Genomic DNA, 20163 nt, shown 5'->3' on the forward strand with positions numbered 1-20163 from the left:
AGATTCAGTGGGAGACAAGGACCCAGGAATAGACCAGCACAGTCTGTATTTTGCAAGCTGCCACACTGCTGTCAAGCTGGTTTTAATTCACTATGTTGTTTCAGATACACGCTCTATCAAGCGTCTACTCATTTTATAATTTCTGATGATATGCACAAGCAAGGATGTAAATAGAAAGGTCAGCCTCCTTTCTTAATACTCATGTGTCATTCTGTGGGAGAGGAAGGAAGCAGCTTCTGCTGTTGAACCTTTGCAGATGGTCTTTTGCCTCCTGCCACTTTAGAAGAGAGGTGCAGAAAAGGAATTAATTTAAAACTACAGCAAATATTTTTTAAACTTGAAAAAGCAGTTCTCAACCCCCACAGGTTATAAAGAGAAAAGACATCATAAGAATATACAGGCAGATCTTGTATACAGACAACTGTTAGCTAAGCCTGCATATCCATGATTGCTAGTTACTTGTAAATAGACACAGAAGAAAGCATCCACCTAAAAGGCAAAGCCTTTCATTATCTGGTATCTGCTATTCCTGCACGTTTTTGTCTTTTAATGGTATGAGATCATCATCAGACTGCAGAAATGCCCATCAATCAGCTCTTCATGAGATCAGATTTCAGGGTGGGGAAGGAGAAAGTGCCTTCCCAGACCAGGAGGTTCATTTTGCAGACACAGAAGAGACAAAGCAGAAAAGGAAAAAGTGTTCACCGTGAGAAGAGCAGAGCACAAAGCATCACTTCAACCTTTCCTCACATTAAGCAGTATTAGTGTAAGAGGGAGAGACAACATCCAAAGCATCCCTTAATGAACTAGGAGGCCAGATTTTTAAAGGTTTTTATGTTTAAGATGCAGATAGGAGATAGTGAACTTGCACTACTGACAACGCACTTGATTTCCTTTAGGTATCTTGAGCCACAAGGAAATTTGTAACAGCTACAATCTTGCCATTTCCCTGAAAGGATCATTTCATTCTGAAATGATTTTCAAACAGAACTCTAGAGGCAAATTGTTTTTAAATGCAAAATAACTATGGGGACAGCAAATCATAAAGGCAAAGTGATGGCCATGGCAACACGCTTCAGAAGACAGACATGTTGCTGTCTTGTGGAGTTGGGGAAGGATGGCACCCAAGTACCTAGAGAAAATGAGTCCCCCGGCGGCAAGGCAAGCAAAAGCACGTCCTTTTCAGGAAAGTACCCAGAGCAGATACGTACGCAGAGAACCTCGGAGACGAGCTCTCACAGACAGATTACTGGGAATTTCCGAGCACCACAGCAAGCCCTACCTCACTGGGCTACCAGGGAGCACAGGGCACATCCTGGGCCAGCTCGGGGCAAGTGCCCCATCTCTCAGGCCAGTTCTGACAGGGCTTTGGAGACACATCGATACTCACAGCTTGAGTGACTATGACTGTTATAGGGCAACGCACCAGCGCCTCAACTCTCCACAGGGATTTGAACCTTGTCCCTAGAGCTGAATAGGGAAGCTCAAAATAACTCTGATGCACGTAGTGAGGAAAAAAAAAAAAAGAAAAAGAAAAAAAAAAAAAAAAAAAGAACACCCTTTCTACTCCTCAAGCTTGGAAACGGATCCTCTATCACAGGCAGAGCAGCCACTATTCAGAAGTAAGTCACTTTTACTGAGTGACTTTCTTTAGCCATTTGCCAATGGAAGTTGATTCTAGGCCTTACATTGCCTCAGTGCTGAATGCTAAACACAAAAGCTTTCACTAACAAGTCAGACATACTAACTAAAGAACTTAATTTTATGCTACATGTATGCACATATTACATTAACATTCAGTTTAAAACTTCCAATGAGCATTAACTGATGCTGCAAGTCATCAATTAGTTGTAGATTGCACCTCACATTAACATGCTTCTGCTTCTCCGGACAGTCACGACCTTTCCCTTGTGATAATTAAATTTCACTGCAAGTGGTTGTCATGTTACAAGAGGCCAGAGGGCCAGCTCCACACCTGCAGGTCTGCACTGCTCCTCCGACTTCCAAGGAGTAATTCTAATGTAAACCAATTGATCCTGGGCTTCTGTTTTCCTACTCCACAACAGCTTTTAAATACATTAATACTTGCACACTAATCTTAGAATTAGGGCCCAAATGCGAGCAACACTCTTCTCAGAAAATGGTAGCTAAAGCATATAGGTGTCCAAATTTAGTAGCAGTGCTCTTCTTCCAAAGAGAAAGGGAAGAAAAAGAATACAGCAGATTAGAAAAGAATTTTACATAAAATGAGTAGTTAACAGTAGACCCCCAAAAAAATGTTGTTGTTGTTTTCCCCACAGGGATTTTCAATGACTATTCCCTGGTTCTTTTCTCATCTAGTCACAACACTTCCCATGCTCCTTTGGAGTGGCTGGGAGGACCACCTGGCAGAGCAATCACATTAGCTTCATTTCTTTAAGGGATAAGGCTACAAACAACAAATAAACAACAAGATGCATTACGATACAGCACCACAAATACCATATCGTACATGAAGCAATTACCATACTTTAATAAATGATATGAAACAATTGGAAGAAAACCGAAACATCGAAAATCTGGTGCAATCTCCCATAGCAAATTGCTTGGAAGTCAAGGAAAACCTGAAACCCCAAATCACAGGGACTGACAGCACCACCTCATTTTAACTAACTTCCATTTGCAATCTATTCATCTCAGTACTTCTTCTGGCTTATTTTAGGACAAGCAAAAATTATTGAGTCACTCTGCAGCCACAGCATTCAGAAGATAAAGTGTTATTTAGCTTCTGGCAAATACTGCTCTAAAAGATAACCTATACAGGCTACTTAAAGAAAGAGACAGAAATACAGTGGGAAGGAAACCTTCCTTTTAGAGCAGTTAGCAAAAGCAAGATGAGAGCTGTTAATAGCAGTCCTAATCTACCAAAACGGACCAGAGAGACCCATTTGGGCGCAACAATTTCTTTATAAACATGTACCAGGCAAGATTTATTGGCTCTGCAGCAGTGACTAACAAGAGAATACAATGCACCTTTTAATGCCCCAGAACAATGCCCACTTGCAGTTTTAGTCCATTTTGTATTAATAAACTAATATAAAGAAAAGAGAACTTGGGGCCATTTGACAATATTATACACAAAAGCTCTGTTTCTCATCTTCATCTCCCAACATCTCCATATCATTGTGATTCTTATAATTTGGAGTAATATACAGAGGGAAGTCACCCCTGGGATTAAATCCAGTTCCCAGAGGAGGATCCTCCCATTTAAAGCGGCAGGGCAGAGACTGGAGCTAAGACGCAGCACAAAGCTGAACCCGCAGGAGGAGGTGGGATGGACCTTCCCTCCTCACTGCTACATAACAGCAATGCATGGGACTGCTGGGAAAACTGATGTTTCTTTTTGTTGTTTTGCCTTTTTGTTTGGTTTGGTTTGCAATTTACGAAAGGCAGAATTATCCGCAATACATACAGATTTGTGCCTCCATAATTAGTTATTAGTTTATCGATAACTAAAATTTTGTATTAAAAATTTGACTTAATTCTAGCTCCATTGACTGGCTCTAGCTTTCACAAATCATGAATATCCTCCTCATGTTTAAGTTCAGAAGGTTCTACTATATGATTATTTAGAAACAAGAACACTGCTAACATATTTTAGTGTTCTATATTCTTATTGAAATCAAAAGCTATTTCATTAATTACTGTTTATCAAGTCAGAATTTGACTCTTAGAAAGATTACTCAAGTGTTAAAGCAGTCTTTTTAGTCTTCTGCTCTCTCCTACTCTAAAACATGGCCAAAAGAAACATGCTGACTTCAGGCTAAAAAACAGTTTTTATGTAATTGTGTAAAGAAACAAGGATGATGTGGCAGGTGATGAAACCCTTCCATCATCAGTTCTTTATTTCAGTTTACAGGCTGTTATTTCAGGAGGCCAGAGAGAAAACCTGTAGTTCACAAGCCTCATTTATATCTAGGGAAATGCTCCTGATTTCAGCAGGGACAAGCAAAGGTACAAGCGACCAGGAAAGAAGGTACCTCCCTTCTCTTTTGTGGCTACTGCCATGTCTTGGCAGCCCAAGGGTTTTGCTTTCCTTCCATCAGAGGGAATCTTTTATGATCCACTTTCAGATGCCCCTTCAGCTGAGCAGCAGGGCTCTCTATCAGGGCTCTCACGAAAGCAGATCCGCACATTTGGAAACTGCAGGCTCTAACACGAGATACTGTGTTATTAAGGCTCAAAGTAAAATAAGATTTTACCAAGGCAGCCTTGATAAAATACGATTCAGAAAATCAGATGTCAAGCCCTATAAAGCCTATTTTTTGCTCCAAATAAATCGCTTACAGATAGGATTTGAAAGACTGCACTAGGCCACTACAGTGAAACAAGCCACCATTACTGAGCCAGGTTAAGCGCAGTGCAGAAAGTAAACACAATTTTTAAAGTACATTTTTTCCTCACAAGCCATCCGCGTTCCCGGCGGGCATCCAGGGCTAAATCGCACCAATTCGGGAAAACGCGGTTATTTCCGTAGCCCTGCTTTTCCTCTCCCCCTCGGAGGGGGACACCGGGCGCAGCGGCACCCGCCGCCGGGCGCCATGGACGTTTCCCGGCTCATCCTCCCGCGGGGATGCGGTAAGCGGCGATGCCCGAAGCCGGGCCTGCCCCTTCCATCCCCCCCGCCCCGCCCGGGCCTCGCCGCAGTGCCGGGCCTGGACTCCCCGCAGCCCGATGCGACGCGGCCCCGCGGGGGAGGCGCTCGGTCGGTACCGCCCGAGGCGGCGGCGGACAGAGCCGGGCCGTGCGGAGGGGCGGCCGGGCAGGCCCCGGCGGTGGCCACGGGGAGGCGGAGGCTCCACCGCGCAGGCCCCGGCGGGCGCACAAGATGGTCGCTGCGAGGCCGGCGACAGCGGCGGGCCCGGCGAGCGCTCCTCACCTCCTCGGCCTGCTTGCGCAGCGCCTTCTCGCGCTCGTACTGCGTGAGCAGCTGCTCGTTGTCCTCCCGCAGCAGCTCCAGCTCCACCTCGTGCTCCTGGTTGTCGGTGAGCACCGAGTCCAGGTTCTCCAGCACCGTCACCACAAGCGGCATCAGCTCCTTCACCACCTCCTCGTCGTAGCAGTGGATAAGCCGCTCGAACTCGCGGTAGATGCTGTTGGCCAGGCCCGACACGCGCTCCGACATGACGGAGCCCGAGCAGTAGTCGTCGCCCGGGTACCCCCCGACGCCGCCATCGTCCAGCTGGATCTCCAGCATCGTGCCGGCCTGCGAGGGCACCGCGCGCCGCACACTCCCGCCGCCGCCGCCGAGCCCGCTCCGCCGAGCCCCGCCGAGCCCCGCCCCCTGCCGCCGCGCCCCGCCCCCTGCCGCCGCGCCCCGCCAATGGGCGCCGAGGCTCCGCCCCCACGGACGCCGAGGCTCCGCCCCGCGCGTCACGAGTCGCCCCCGCGCTGCCCCGGGGGTCCCCAGGCAGCGGCCGCGGCGCCGGGGGTCGCGCGTTTCGGTAGCTACAAAACCGGTGGCTGCACGGCGGGGTATGCGTGGAGAGGGAGCGCGGCCTCCTCCAGCGAGCCGCACAGGCACTGCGCTGCTGCAAAGCCATGCGGGCCACGGACCAGCAAATCCGGCTGCTCCCGTGTGCCGGTTCCATTCGCTCACCCTAATTGAAATCCAAGTGCAGGTCTGCGCAAGTGAGCAAAAGAGCAGACTAATTCAATACAGTCATCCCAGGGTTGGCTACATTAAGCTCCAATGAGCATGGCCTTCAGCACAAAGGTCACAATAAAATACTCATCTATTTAAAACTTGTAAGTTTTCCATCTAACAGAAAACAAATGAAGCAGACCTGCAAGTTTCCTCCTAGTGCCTGCAAAAATCAGGGCACTCCTTTACATCCACACAGCAGTAAAGTAGTTAATTTAGATAATTACATTCCCAAGATCAAGGTAGCCATAGTCACCACAGTGAAAGCAGAGAATTTCACTGCAGTGAAAGCAGAGCCATTCAGACAGGGACAAGGGAACAGCTAAAACTAGGGGTCAAAAGTCACCATTTTAAGTTCTCAAGAAGAAAGAAAACAAAATGCAGCACCTGAGCCTTTGAAAGCAGCCGCACAAGAGAGACTAATCAATAGATTGCTATAAGCAGCAGCATCCTCTGGAAAGCAACACACTGCCAGGAACCAGAGGCAGCCTCCAGCACTTAGAACACATACTATAAAAAAGCAGACTGAGATTCAAACAATACTCATTCACTTCATGCAACATATTTGTAGGGATTCTATCAAAGGTGTTGCAATAGGAAGCTATGTTCCAAAACACATATATTATTGGCATTCTCCAGGTCTTGCTGCTGTGACTTAAAATTTTCCTTACATTATTATTCATCTTGGTGCCCTTTTGTGAAATATCCTTGTGAACATACGCGTGAAGGATACTGCTTTTCATGTCTTGGCTGAGGAAGCAGAGGGATTCAAGGAGGTGCTTTACTGCTCTTGACAAAGAAATGGCAAATTAGCAAGTTAAATTCTGTACTGATATCTGAAATCTCAATGTTTTTTCATTTAGATATTCTCCCTGAAGAGGCAAATCTGAATTGGTCACTACGAACAAAAACGGTTTACAAGCTGGGTAGGTGATTTACATCATTGGAAGAAATGAACAGAGCAGCTGACTGAGAGGTGTTAATCAGCAAAGCTATTAGTGTCTTTGAAATGCAGCACCTAAACCAGATTTTATCATATACAAAGTAACTGTTCAATCACCAGATGACCACAAATAGTCAAAATAAGCATCTCCAGTTCTTTGTAGGATTCTCTCCATTTGCAAGGCTTTTCCAACTAATTGGATTTGGATTTAAATCTCAAACTCTTGCAGGTTTACAACTATGGTTGCCATTTCTAGTTTTTAAGTAAAATAAAATATTTCAGATTATGAAGCAAAATTATGCACAAATTTATACACACACACATATATATCCCCAAAAGCTAAACTTACCTTTCTAGCATCTCAAATTTGTCCAAAATTTCCATTAGCCTAATGGAGACTCCAGTGATATTTATTCATGAAAACATCACAGTTTTCACAGCTGGAATGTCCACTATCACACTAGTGCAAACTGGCTATCCTCAGAAAGATACTTGTTCTATGTTTGTGAAATTAAGAACAGAGCCATGTTGTCATGTTCTCTGACACTCGTCTGGTAGCTAGTGGCCTTTCAGTGGTGTTTACTTGGTGATACTGTCTCTTCTGGTTGCACAGAACAGACTCTTAAACTGATAACTAGGTAGTTATTTCAGTAAAATGATAGGTATTAAGTATGCCTTTTTTTCTTTTTTCTTTCTTCCCCTCTTTTTCCTCATTACTGTGGCAAGACAGCAACCTGGGACAAACATTGTCAGCAGAGTGGTAAAAGAAGGCAGCTAGGCAAATAATTTGGGGAAAAAATGTGAAGCGAAATGAAACCGAATGGTTTATATTCACTGGAGTAACAAAAATCATCCTAGCTATAATCAAGGAATCGCATGCAAAACCAACCAGAAAATGTTTCCGCAGTCCAAACTAAACAGGGTTTAAGGAAGATTAAATTCTCATACTCTGAATAGGGTCATTTTCTATCATTAACGGTGAATGTTTTTTTGTACCGAAGTAGCATTGAAATCTCCAAGTATGAACCACAACAGCAGCATGCTAATCACCCCACCATGGCTGTAGGATGAAAAATAGTCCTAACCAGAAAAATCTTATGATCTAGAAAAAAAAAAGAAAAAAAGTATTGCAAAACACAGGCAATTGGGATTTTTTCCATGCAGCAAAGGAATATTAAATACCAAGTCAGTACAATAGCACAGCATGCAAACAGAGGTAATAAAGAATAATGAAGTGTGAGATTACAGATATATACATATTAATAATTTCTAAAGAATTATCATTGTGTATAAAACTAAAGATTAACAGCAATATACTCAGTAACATCTATTTAGGAAATGCTAATCAGGTCTTAGAAATTCTTGTGCATACCATCTCTGTTCTATAGATTGAAGAAACTAAGGCAGAGGTAGTAAATGGACCACAAAGACCACACGGAAGGAGTGCTGGAGCAGAGCTTAGAATAAAGGAGCTCGAGGGCTAAATGCAGATACAGAGTGTGCACTTGATCTCAGTCTTTTCATTTCTCTATGGCAATGTAAAGCACCAATGTGCCAGATAGGCTGCCCTCAGCACACTGGCACGTCCTGAATGCAATAGAGATGTCAGTGTTAGAGGCATGCCAAAATGGGTGTACTTGGATAAGCTCATATTTTACTATGCAGAATAACTGTAGCAAAGCCCTGAAAGCAAATCTGACTGCTCTGCCAAGGCTCAGACTCAACTGACCTTAGGCTGTGCAGTGTGAGTACAAAGGCAGCAGAAAGGAACTTCCCATGTCCACTTCCAATTCCTGTAGCAAGTCTAACCCAGGAGCATAGAAAATTGAGCTTGCCATTTGTCAAAAGGCTCCTAACATGGACATTTGATTTCACTGATCCTAAAATCTTTCAGTTACATGAAAAGAAATTAGTTTATATCTACCCCAACAGGATAATTGCAATGGGAATATCACATCTCATCTGTAATTAACAGCTCTAAGTCTCATCACTATTCCATTCTATTTTATGTTATTATACCTGACTCCATTGCTACATCTGTATACTACAGATTCACTGCATGACATCTTTGGGGAAAAGCTGCATTTATCATTTAAAAATAAATAAATACAAATAAAACTGCCTGTCTCTCCAAAAGGAAGGATTGGCAGAGGAATAATGGTTTTGTCAGGTCTGTAATTATGCTATGATGTATTTTGGTTCATTCCTCATTACATGCAAGTACTATGTTTCAATTCCATATAATCTAGAGGGTATATAAAAGACCTCTAGACAACAATATAAAGTTTTCTCATGTATCGCTCATGCACATAATAAACTATAATAATGAGCAGCACTGACAGAAACCCATTAAATTGCAAAGCCTGATGAGTTTATGGTAGTACTCACACTTCTAGATTGTAATCTCCAAAGGGCCAGCAGGCATCCTTGAGGTGAGGTGATCCGAGATTAATTACATTCTCCTTTCTCTGAAAGCCAGCTTGTTTGGCTTCAATGGAGTTGTTAAAGCTCCTATTGAAAGAGACAGGTGGTTGCCTAAAGTTAAATTAAAAATATATTTCTGTATTTATAAATCCATAAATAATTTAAAGTCTACTGATGAGTCAAGAAATTAAAGAACCACTAAATGCTGCTACATGTGAGAGAAAGTCCAAATAAACACTTCCACATGAAGAACTGGAAAGGAAAAAAATGCATATGCTACCTCTCTTATTTTCATATTGCACATAGCACAGAAACTTAGATATTATCACTTTGTCATTTTTTTAAGCACCAACAGTAGGCTAAAAAATAAATATTCAATGGATACAACTACACGATCCGTGCTCTAAACCATTTCCTTATCCATTCAGATAATACAAACAGACAACATAAAAGCAAGGATAAATTGAAACCATGTTTTAATACCCTTATGTTCTTCATTTAGCTTTTTTCTTTTTCTTTTCCTTTTCTTCCTGTGCGAAGGATTAAATGTTTTTGGTATTTATTTTGATAACACCTGGTCAAGGAAAATATTCGATTAATTTTTAGTTGCTAGATGTTCCTTTTAAGTTCAATTCAGCTGAAGTCCAGGGTGTTAAGTTGTTTCTGCAGAAAATGCTGGCATCACATGCCAATATTACAGCTGTGGCAGAGGCAGGATTTCTGTAAACCAAACTTTATTTTTAAGAGATTATTCCCATGTAAAAATAGCCATTCAACAGAAATTGCTTGTGCTTTCTTCCTCCCTAGTAGTATCTGGGAAGTGAAATGGCAAAATTTTGCTGCAGGAATGGTAAGTATATAAATATCTTCCAAAAAGGGGGTAATCTTGTCTAGCATAGAATTGTTTATTGTATTCCTTTTAAGTTTAAAAAGTGGCATCCAATAATCCAATGAACCCCTGAAGCATCTCAGAAGACTGTATTTTTGGAAGACCTCTTAAAATTCTATAGCAACACTAACCAATGTACATAAAATCACAGAAGCTTATTCCATACTTGTTAAGGTCAGGAAAATTACACTGGTAATTTTACATCATGTCATTCACCTGGTAATTTGTGAACTGTGTAGTGACTTGTGGTTTGACTACAGCATGTATTTTACAAAGATATCCTGACTTGATTTTTTAATTAGACAGTCTGCCACATCTGTTGGAAATACTGTGCTGTATTTCATTTGGAAAAAAAAAATCTTTCTCTTCAGTTTCTAGCTACTGGATTTTATATATATGTTTTGCAGAACTTGAGAGCTGTCCAGAATCAGCCATCACCCCTTAGGAGATACTTACACACCACAGACCTTGATATACTCTTTGCCCTGAACCCCCTTTCTGAGATTGTCTAGTTCTCTTCTGAATCAAGAAAGTGGCATAGAGTTTCCTAATTATTATATGGAATGTTTGCCATTAAATGGACTGTAAAACACGCAGGATACCTTCAAGACCATGAAATTAGTGTTCAGATTAAGTGGGTACATCCATTGACTCTACTGAACGCACGATCATTTTTTCAATATTACTCTCATTTACTCAAAAAGTACCTAATTGCTTTTACGTGATGCTTCACTCTTTGCAACCAAGGCAGAGGGTTTATCCTCTCCAATCTCCTACATTTCTTCAGTAATGTGAATAACAGTAGTATAAATGCACAGACATCAACAACAAAAAAATCCAATCAAGGCGCAAGACTGTGCAAATACCAGACAAGATCTTCTCAGGCACATTTGCAGGAAGCAGAATGAATCAGAGTGTTATCAGAGGCCATGTAACATAATCCATCCCTTATCCCACCCTAATGATTAATCAATGAGGTATTTTAAGGTTCTGGTAGAACTGTAAAAAGAGACTTAGGCTTCAGAGGGTAGCAAAAAAAAAATAGGAGGATGCTAGGCCATGTAGGAAATCTCACAAGAGATTTGTTTAGTGTTCATAAAACACAAGTAAAAACAACTTTTGTTCTGGATGAAATCTGAGATTCACAAACATGAAGGCAATTCCACTCCCCTTTTTTTTTTTGTGAGCCACTTTGAGTGTTTTAAATAACATAAGAAAGTAGAGGTGCATCTTGAATTCAGGATTAGAACTTTCATTCTGTCTTTGAAATGCTGTAATTTTATTTATGACAACAATATTTTGATTTAAGCACAGACTTATAAAAGCTTCTGACATCATCTTCCCACATACTGGCTTGCTACATTTTTTCAACTGCACTACCTATTGCTGTGATAAGATTGAGAAATTCAAAAGTTTCTCCTCTATTCCTCTCCAGCGAATTTCAGTATCAAGCAAGTATCTTTTGGACACAGTTCTCTGAAGTCCATATACACTCAGTTATTATTAAATATGTATTATATATAATATGTTAGCATATATCCAGTCATTACTATATATGTATCTTCTGATCCATCAGAGTAAACTTACTGCTCAGATCCTTGAATGACTAGGAAACTGTCCTTGTGAACACATCACTTCTGCACAGAGGTAGCTCAAACTCCCCATCGTGCCCACATTCATCACAGAGTGCTGGCATACTTCTTGATTTGTGTTCAAAGCTTTGGAGAATGGCTTTGGCTTTCATTTATTCGTGCACTAATAAACCCATGCACTAAACAACTTGCCCTCACTACTCTCAGCTTAAGTTCCCTGGAGAGTTCTGTAATACAAGAAGGAGCATTATGCAAATTGTATAGCATTTAAGACAGTACTGTGCTAATCACCAGCCACTGTCTGCAGTAGTGATCTGCTCTAGGCTTTGTAGAATCAAAGTTCCATCTTCTACCTCCATATTCTATTAATTCCCATTGCTTTTTTATTGATATCCAAGAGTGTTTTTCAGGCCAAATGCTAATTACGTTCATTGTGACTATTAACACCAAAAATCCTTGCAAATTGTAAGTTCAGGGTATTTTTTTCACTAATCTTCACGTGGACTTTTTTTAAATTAGATATTAAATTGATGAGTATCTTGAACTACCAGGAAAAAAATTCTTAAATAAGGCCAGGATTTCTAGACCTGTTCATTTCATCCTAATAACCAACTTTGGCCCCTTTACAGTAAAATATAAAGAAATATTTTTTTAAAAAGCCACATTATTAGAAATGTGTAGATGTACAGGACACTTCCTTTGAACATTCAGGATCTCTTTTACCCCTCCCACAAAAGCTTTGACAAAGGCAAGGAAGGGCATCTCATGGCACACAAAGAAACCTATTATACAGTAGAGCAGAAACACAGTAAACGGTGCAGAAGTTTATTTTTGAAAACACTGACCACTGTAATGTTTTATAATAGCCCTTCTAGATCTAATTTCCTTTCATACTAATGAGAAGCACATAGAAACATGAAACAAGATATGGGTATAAAATATAGGCATCAAAATTGACATTTGAAATTCCTTGTTTTGCCTTTTCCCCCCTAGTTGAGCCTAACCATGTTTTTCCTCCTCTATTTTGAGTTGACAAACTGCAGGTGACAGAGACATGTCTCACTAGGAGCAATCTTTCACACTCAAAAGAGGCAGCTGCATTTACCTTAGTGCCTAGAAACTTAAACTCCCTCATTTCTTTCCGTTTGCTTTTTTATAAAATGAGAGGCTCCTGCAGACTCATTTGCAGAGCTTCTGGAAACCTAAGGTAGATTTAAAAGAAATCTTCAATACAAGCTTAAGGTGACAGATAAATGCTCAGTTACAGCAATAATGGATGCAGCACAAATACCTAGAGTCAGCTTGTCATTATTAGAAGCTCAGCAAATGGAGAAAATCCTGCTGATGAGACATGAGTAAAGAACACAATGAAATAATAAGACTCCCTACTTTGGTGCCATATTAAATCCATCATTGATTTTAAGGACAGTCCTGAACCTGAGGGAAGGAGAGCTTTGAAACTAGCTGGAATGAGCATTAGCAAATGGAGCAGTAATGTACAAGGTTTCCATTATTAATTAAAGGATTCCCTCATGAACAGCGAGACATTATGGGAGAAAGGAAGAATAGCTCATCCCTCACACACATCAGCACACAAACACACACAGAAGGCTGGGTTTTCCTGAGAAAGGCTGCATTTGTAAACCCTCCTTCCACCTGCTTACGTTGTGCACAGGGAATTTTCCTCCCATCCAGTCATTCAGCCTCTGAGATGAGCAGCAGAGATCATCTGACAACGGAGCCTCTGGCAGCAGCATCAGCAGAGATGATGCTTGGTGGTAGAACAGCCTCGCTGGGGACTCAGCAGGTTTCCGAGTGAAGACATTTACTGGTCAGCAAGAAAGACACGCAGTTGTAATAACAACAGCATGGCAAAATATGTTAAACATTTTAATATTAAAGCTCCTTACTCTTCTGTTTTTAGAAAAAAATATATATATAATTAATTGCATTAAAATCGTATGTATTACACTAAACTGTCAACGTAAAAATCACTCTTCTGTTCGAAGAAACACCCTTCTGCTCCAGTATTTACTGGAGCTATGCTTATACCAGAGATCTTATGACTGAAGGGATGATAACAGAAATACGATCTCTTTTCTTTCCTCCCCAAAATTGACAAAACCTGTCACAAAACCCATTTCACTGTTCTCTTTCACACAAGTCAATCACTTGGAACAGAGATTGCAAATAAAGGCATGTTTTAATATGTTATGCATTAAACTGAAAGGACTGTTCACAACACTTGAAGAATTGATGGGATTCAGGACTTGGTGGTAGAAAATCCAGACAGACAAGAATAAACATACACCGGAAGTGGCTCCTGGTTTTAAGTTAATAAGAAGATTTAAAAAAAAGAAAAAAAAGAAAAAAAACAAGGCCAAGAACTTCAAGGGCAAGAAAAAGACTTGATACTGCTTCTGAAGAGCTTTGTACTTTCTGTAGTAAGAGAATTAACCCAGGACTGCTCTAGTGCTGAGACAAGCCTGAGCACGAGGCAGCGCTGTGGCAGTGGTGGCTGTAGGTGACTGCTCAGCGCACCTGGGCCCTCCCCAGGCTATTCCTTGTCTGGGGAATACAGGGGATCCCCAGGGAGGGTCTTGGGCAGGGAGCTGCTCACCTCAGCTCTTATTTCAACACCCCCCAAGTCCTGCAGGAGCAGTTTCAAGGAGGCAGTGCTGCTGCTTTGCTGATAGTGACTCAGTTCACGCAAGGTCACCTTAGCTGCTGCCTCCTGGGCCACCAGAGAAGGAACCTTGTAGCTCTCTGCCGCATCCAAGCGGCTGCTTTGACTGTTGGCCAAAACACTACGGGACCAGAGGTTGGCAAATGGAGGCGATAACCCTACCTTACTTCAAGGCTTACTGCCTCCTTGTGGTGCTGCTCACACTTGCCGTAGCCTCGCGCAGTTCTGCCTAAAGAAACGTGATAACCACGAAGCACCAGCAGCGCTACAGCCTGCGGTGTAACTGCTATTCCAGTCATTAGCCCTAACGTGGCAGGGACGTAAGCAAGGACCAGAACTGGGACCAAGCAGCCACCGCAAAGAAGCCCGAATGCGGCGCCCGCCCTTTACCTCAGCGCCACGAGTGGGCGGGAGCGGCCGGCGGCACCTGCGCGGGGCGGGCCCGGGAGGCGGGAGCGGCCGGCGGCACCGGCGCGGGGCGGGTCGCTCAGGTGCGTGGCCGCGCACCCGCCTTCGCTGAGGTGCGGCCGGCGGCGCCGCTGCTGCTGCTGCCCCGCGGCCATGGCGGCCCCCGGCGGGCTGGGCCGCTGCGTGGTCGCCTTCTGGCTGGCACTGGCCTTCGACGCGCTGGGGCTGGCGGTGCTGCTGGCGGGTGTGTTCGCCGACGTCTTCTTCTCCGACCTGCTCATCTACGGCGGCGGCATCGTCATCTTCCTCAGCCTCGTGTGGTGGGTGTTCTGGTACGCGGGCAACGTGGAGGTGCCGCCCGAGGAGCTGCGCGACGACGTGGGGCTGGTGCCGCCCAAGGGCAGCCTGCTGCGCGGGCTGGTGCACGGGCTCAGCCTGCGCCTCTCCTTCGCCTTCACCGGGACGCGGTCCCGGGCCGCCCGCGCCGGCCCCGGCTCCGGGGCTGCCGACGTGGAGCTGCAGCCGCCTGCGGCCCCCACCCGGCCCGCGGCTGCCACCGCCGCCAGGTGAGGCCAGGCCTGGAAGGGCCTCGAGCTGGGGAAGGCAGGCGGGAATAGCAATGAGGAAACAGGGTTTTGCCTGGAGCCTTGGAGAAAAGTGTCTCTCCTGCCCGTGAAATTTTTCTTGTCTGGGGATGTTAGAAATGGAGCCAGGGCAAGTCACCCGAATGGGGCTGCCTGGTTCAGGAGCTTCCCCAGGGCACGGAAGCCTGGGTGGCGGCAGAGGTGGCGAGGCTGGCGCTCGCCAAGGTGCCCCGAGGCCTCTGCTCGGCCGCGGGCGCCCTGCGCCTCCCCGCAGCAGCCCGGCCGGGGGCACGTGCGGCGGCGACGCAACCTTTAACCGCCCGCGGCGGCCGCTCCTGCGCGGGAGCCGCCTCTGCAGCGATGCGGGGCGCCGATTTCTTGGAGAGCAGCGAAACAGTGAAGTAACGTCTTGTTTGGGCTTAGGAACATTCAGAGCTAAGCGCTTGAAACTCGGGAGTGCAAGCAGTGGTTAAGCTGGTGCTTGTCATGAGCGATAGTCCCCTGAGGAGGGTCTGCTGCTACCCGGTGAGCAAAGCAAGAGCTCGAGTCCTGCTCAAACGTTGCTAAAGATAAAGAAGCCTTTCAGAAGTGTACTTGACATGTTCACTAATATACTTATTTAGTATGCTTCAAGTATGCTTCATGATTTGGAAAAAAAGAAAAAAGAAAAAAAAATCTCGCCATTCATTATATAAAATGTTTTGAAGGAACGGTAAAATCTACTTGGCTCCGACTGTCAGAACTGGTGCAGGACACTGAGCATCTCACAGTTCTGGATCACTGTGTACAAGGTCAGCCTTTGCTGCTGTGTCTTGAAACTCCTCCTGGAAGCAGCTGTTGGCTCACAGAAACTTATTGTGAAAATTGCCATAGGTCTGGGGTGTGTTTTTGTGACTTTAACAACAACAAAAAAAAGCCTTGAGAGGAAATTCGAACACTAAAAAGAAAATAAACAGGTACCTATTGCTTAATTAAAAATCTGTTTCAGGAGGAGAAAGAATAAAAGCAATATAGCTTTTATAAGATTAGTTACTAGTATTTAGTTTATTATTAACTCTAACAGTAATTAGAAAACTGGCTTACTGATAATGAGCTAGTCTCCTGCTAGGCCTTTTTTCAACTGAAGTGGGTTTAGTATTTGACAGATCGAGATCCATATTTTCAGGATAGAAAGGTCTGTTACTGTGCCCAACTTCCTTCATTTTAAGCTTAGGGCAATAAAGGAAACAGGTAAGGTCCTAATAGAAATATCCAATGAGTATTTTGCTGTAATAAACTCCTCCATGTAGTGAAAGTTACCTTTTTTTTTAATCTTTCAGATCTGACAAACATTACTGATTTCATTTAAAAATAATCTGTGGTACATTATTTCCTATGCAAGAAGATACATGGATTGCTTTGTAGCAAGTTCTTCCAAGTAAACAGCATCCTCTACAATGAAGAGCCTTTGATATAATTGCATTAGCAATTGTAATTCAGAACAAACAAAAACAGAGTGTATGAGAGTCATGTTACAACATGCAACATGAACTATTTTTTTCTTTTAACCTTCAAGGTAATATAAAGGGTAACAAATGGTTGTATTTCCAAAGGTAATTCAGGATTCTGAAAGAACCCTTTGGAATATGTTCATTGGAAGTATTTGGTTTCTCCTCATAAACAAGTGTTTAAATTGGAATCTCTCTTACTTGTAGACTCTCCCATCTGGAGAAATTCATACTGTTGGGCTAAAATGTTTGGAAAGATGCTATACGGAAGAAATCTTTAAATTCTAAGAAACTACAACAGTGCAATAAAGCAAATTGCAAATGATAGAAATATGAACTCTTGCCTTAATAAGGATGCTGCCATTTACAAAAATTATTTCTGTATTTTTTGGTCATTTATATAACATGCTGTTTTAAATCTATTCTGAAGTAATTTTTTTAATGTATTATCTTCAGGGTTTGTTGAAGACATAACTACTGACGTTAACTGCCTCTAAAAGTGGGGGAAGCGTTGCAAATTGTGGAAAGAGAATAGCCCACTTAATGCAAAAGGATTCTTTTACTGTGGAATATCTTTGTGACCATCACGAACTCTACAAAATGGACACAGATGTATCTCTGCCAAATGTACATATTTCACTGTTGGACTGGATAATTTTTATTGTATATTTCAACATTTCAAAGCAACCTAAATCTTTAAGAAGTGAGAACTAACAAAAAAACAAACATGAATCATGGAAAAAATCATTACAACATTTAATATAGAAATACCTCTTTATAATATATACCCATACACCCAAGAATGTTTGGATGAAAAGCTCTTGCACAATGAAAAGCTCTTGCACTGTCTTACCAAGGTCTGGAATTTAAATTTACTGTGAACTTTTATGACACCAGTGCAATACTTTTATTTGTAAGGGTGCTTTTAAAGTATATATATAACACTATTGAAGCAAAGTTACAAATGTAGCATAAATTGTTTATAGTGTAAATACACAATTTATTGTGACTCTTGTAATATTTCATCGTTATCTTGGATTAACTTGGAATTTGAAATTTTGTAAGTAAAAAGTGATTTGTATGCTAACATCACCGCTTTTACCTTTTCTTCTTCATAGCAGGAAATGATGTAATATGACTCTAAGAGGAAGCTTTTTAAATATAGTGATGTTACAGGAATTATTTTTCTAACACTGAAATTTTTAGAAAACTATAGATTAATAAATGCTTTGCTTTACAAAATCCTAGCAAATCTACATCCAGATGTAATTACAATTAGAGCAATTACAGATTTATACCAGAGCTAAAGACACAAGAAATGAAAAATGGGACATAAGAAAACACTTCTGTTTGGTGCAGGTGGCTGAACACTGGATCAGGTTGCCCAGAAAGGCTGTGGAGTCTCTGTCCTTGGAGAATTTGAAGCCCAACTAGATGTGGTCCTGGGCAAACTGCTCCTGCTGACTCCGTTTGAGTGGGGTTAGACCTGATGATCTCCAGAAGGATTTTCCAGCCTGAAGTGTTCTGTGATCAGCCTGCCTAAAAATTATTTGTAGAAATTCCTAATGAATTCCTCTCTTTCTGCACTAACACTAGAAGTTTGAACCTAGCAAATATGGGTAGGTCTTCCTCATGTAATAGATAATTGATTTTATGCCACACCTCACTGAGCACTAGGGGTGGATTTAAGGAAAACATATAGTAGTTCTACTTCCTTGTGAGCTCTTGAAATGTCTTTCAACTTACTGTTCTAAATATTTTGTAACTTCCTCTTTTACCTTCCTATGCGTATTTTCTTTTAAATTGTTTTCCAAATGCTATCAATCTTTGAAGAAGTTTAGGTAGACACTAGACTTGAAGGTTTGTAGAATTTTAGTTTCTTCTTTACTAACTGTAGCTTCGAGGAGATATCTAAGGTTGCTTCCTCCTCCTTTTAGAGGAACTGCAATGTGACACCAATCTGTTGTTACAATATGTTGTTTAAATAGTCTCCTCCTCTAAGAACCTGTTGTTTCAGTGTTCACAGGAAAAAAAAAATCTACTTGTTGTGAACAGAGATAACTTTCTGCACTGTTTTGCTACAGTTTTCATCTATTTTACTGAATTACGAGATGTAGTAAGTGGAATGGGTAGTAGCATCTATAGACCAACCCCAAACTTGCATGTATCTGTTCTCCTGCTTACTCTGATGATTAATCTCGAATCTAACATCAGATATCCCGTGGGAGTTGTGTAGGATGGTAGATAGTATTGCCTGTGGTGATAACACTGTTGAGGAACTGCAAGGGATTCCAGCAATGGCATTTATGTGTAGCCTATGCATGGTTTTTTTTTTTTTTTTTTTTTTTTTTTTTAAAGGAGTTGGCACTTCAGAAAAGAAAGACCTAAGATAATTATATAAAAATGCTAGAACGTTACTAGTATGATGTGTCTAAATAGTGATAGAATTCTTTGCACAGAAGCAATGGTAACTATTGTAAGTTATCAGTCTTTTTTAAAAATGTAAAATCTTTTCATGTAATCTATATTTTATGTTGTAAATACGGAAGACTAATACTAAATAGAGACAGGCAGGTCAAACAATTAGTAAAAGTTAAACATTAACGAACATTTAACACTATTTTAGTCTCCCAGCATCCTTATCAGTTGTAGCTCAACGCAGAACGAAGTCCATTCAGAACTTACATCTTGTTTATTGGAGGAAAAAAAATCACTTGTTCATTGTAAGGATTGCTCTTATTATTTGAACTTTGAGTTCTGCCCATAAAGTGAGAGGCCTTTTTAGACTTAAAGGACCGTCCTTCTTGCTCTGTGTTTGAGAAGCAGCCAAAATAACAAAGAAAGCTCGCAGAAGTTTGGTTGTATAGGATTGTTTTTTTGTTTGTTTTTTAATACTTGGTTAAGCCTGAAAACTTAGGCAAAATGGCATCCTCTATTGCACTTTATTACATGGTAACTAAAGGAAAAAAGCCAAACCCCAAACTTACAGTCATGAGCAAGGATAGAATAGAATCTGGTATGGGGGCTACATATAAAGACACCTAATGCAGTATATACTGTGTACTTAAACAGAAACATCTTATGAAGGGAGAGTTTAGTAAAAAAATAATATATTAGTATATTTTACAAAAATTTCCCATTTGATCTTTGTTTGGTTTATCTGGGGTGAAGGTGGGCGATTGGTAGGAGGAAGATATTTATTCCAATAATAGCCCATGTAGACAGCAATAAGCAAACGTGTAGCCGGAAAAGAGAACAAAGGTCCCATAATCTCATGTGTTGCTCTACCTGTTTTACATGAATTGGAGAAGGAAGCTTTAGTTATTCAGGTGGACTAAAAAAAAAGGGGGGTGGGGGGAAATAGAGCACTATGGGAGAGCTAAAAAATATTCTTGCTTCCTATTCATATTTAGGCAGGTTGTTTTGAAAGCTATTGGAGGCTTTCATGCATTTAATATTTAATTCGC

The 20163-nt window shown here is 41.9% G+C and overlaps 2 protein-coding genes across 30 annotated transcripts in view; one reads left to right on the forward strand and one right to left on the reverse strand.

Moving 5' to 3' along the window:
• Window positions 1-5274, reverse strand: part of MAPK8IP3 (mitogen-activated protein kinase 8 interacting protein 3) — a 63992-nt gene extending 58718 nt beyond the window's left edge. For all 29 annotated transcript variants that reach the window (XM_088523182.1, XM_088523180.1, XM_088523177.1 and 26 more), the window contains exon 1: window positions 4919-5274. In XM_088523182.1, coding sequence (XP_088379308.1) covers window positions 4919-5236 — 318 coding nt within the window. In that variant the 5' untranslated portion in view covers window positions 5237-5274. The remainder of the gene's footprint in view (window positions 1-4918) is intronic.
• A 9504-nt stretch (window positions 5275-14778) lies between these two features.
• LOC148594979 (transmembrane protein 238-like) lies at window positions 14779-15195 on the forward strand. Its single transcript, XM_088523237.1, has one exon. The coding sequence runs from the start codon at window positions 14779-14781 to the stop codon at window positions 15193-15195; it is 417 nt and encodes a 138-aa protein (XP_088379363.1).
• Window positions 15196-20163: the final 4968 nt, after the last annotated feature.

This window comes from Tinamus guttatus, unplaced genomic scaffold (assembly GCF_059628265.1).
Source record: "Tinamus guttatus ecotype Peru unplaced genomic scaffold, ASM5962826v1 Tinamus_guttatus_pri_ptg000172l, whole genome shotgun sequence".
Lineage (NCBI taxonomy): Eukaryota > Metazoa > Chordata > Aves > Tinamiformes > Tinamidae > Tinamus > Tinamus guttatus.

Coding starts and splice junctions, on each gene's coding strand:
- LOC148594979 (XM_088523237.1), top strand. CDS start 14,779: ATGGCGGCCCCCGGCGGGCTGGGCCGCTGCGTGGTCGCCTTCTGGCTG.